Here is a 683-nt window from a genome sequence, read left to right as displayed (position 1 = left end):
TTCCAAAGAAAAAAAATATTGTTGGTGCTATAGCGTTTGTTTGATATAAATGCAGTAAAGATTGAAAATGTGTTCATAAAAATATTAAAACTTATATGGTAAAAAATGTTGTATAAAAATACATCTTTGAGGACAGAATAAAAAAGAATTTCTAAGAAGAGAAAGCTTATTTGTGTATATTTACATATTATTCCTTCAGCAGTGGATTTAGAGCTTTTGATAGGAACCACAATAATCTGTCTTAGGTCAATAAAGTGGTGGAAAAAACTTGTTACACAATTTTTTATTATTATTTACAGTTTTGATGATTCCAGGTTGTCAATGAGTTAGAACAAGAAAAGGGGAGAAAAGCTTGCCTGCTGGAAATGAGTCAGCAGTTATCCAGAAAACTAGAGGAAATAAAACGGTTGGTGGTTGGCTCTTGGTCCCTATACTTAGGCCCAAAGCACTTGGCTGATCAGTTCTGTTAGTGGAGGTTGACCATTATATGTTTGTATTACTTGCATTACCATTGTTAATGTATTTTAATTTTTTGCTTTTTTGAACGTATTTTTACAATTGGTAGCAATAGTAAGTTTTTGTTGCTGTTCATTTGGGGTTTTTTTATTTATGTATTATTAAATTTTTAAAATTAAGGTAAAAAACTGGGGGAAGTGGTTTTATTTTTTTAAAAGTTTATTTAC

General features: G+C 29.6%; 1 protein-coding gene across 1 annotated transcript in view; it reads left to right on the top strand.

Annotated features, from left to right (window-relative positions):
* The window catches only part of LOC119582107, a gene marked incomplete at its 3' end in the record, with an annotated part of 6,187 nt that extends 5,781 nt beyond the window's left edge, over nt 1–406 (top strand). Inside the window, 1 exon segment of the mRNA XM_037930349.1 lies at nt 315–406. Within this exon segment, the coding sequence (XP_037786277.1) occupies nt 315–406 (92 nt within the window).
* Nucleotides 407–683: the final 277 nt, after the last annotated feature.

Source organism: Penaeus monodon, chromosome 15, assembly GCF_015228065.2.
Source record: "Penaeus monodon isolate SGIC_2016 chromosome 15, NSTDA_Pmon_1, whole genome shotgun sequence".
NCBI classification, from domain to species: Eukaryota; Metazoa; Arthropoda; class Malacostraca; order Decapoda; family Penaeidae; genus Penaeus; species Penaeus monodon.
Note: the sequence above shows the minus strand (reverse complement) of the source record. Positions and strands in the feature narration are given on the sequence as shown.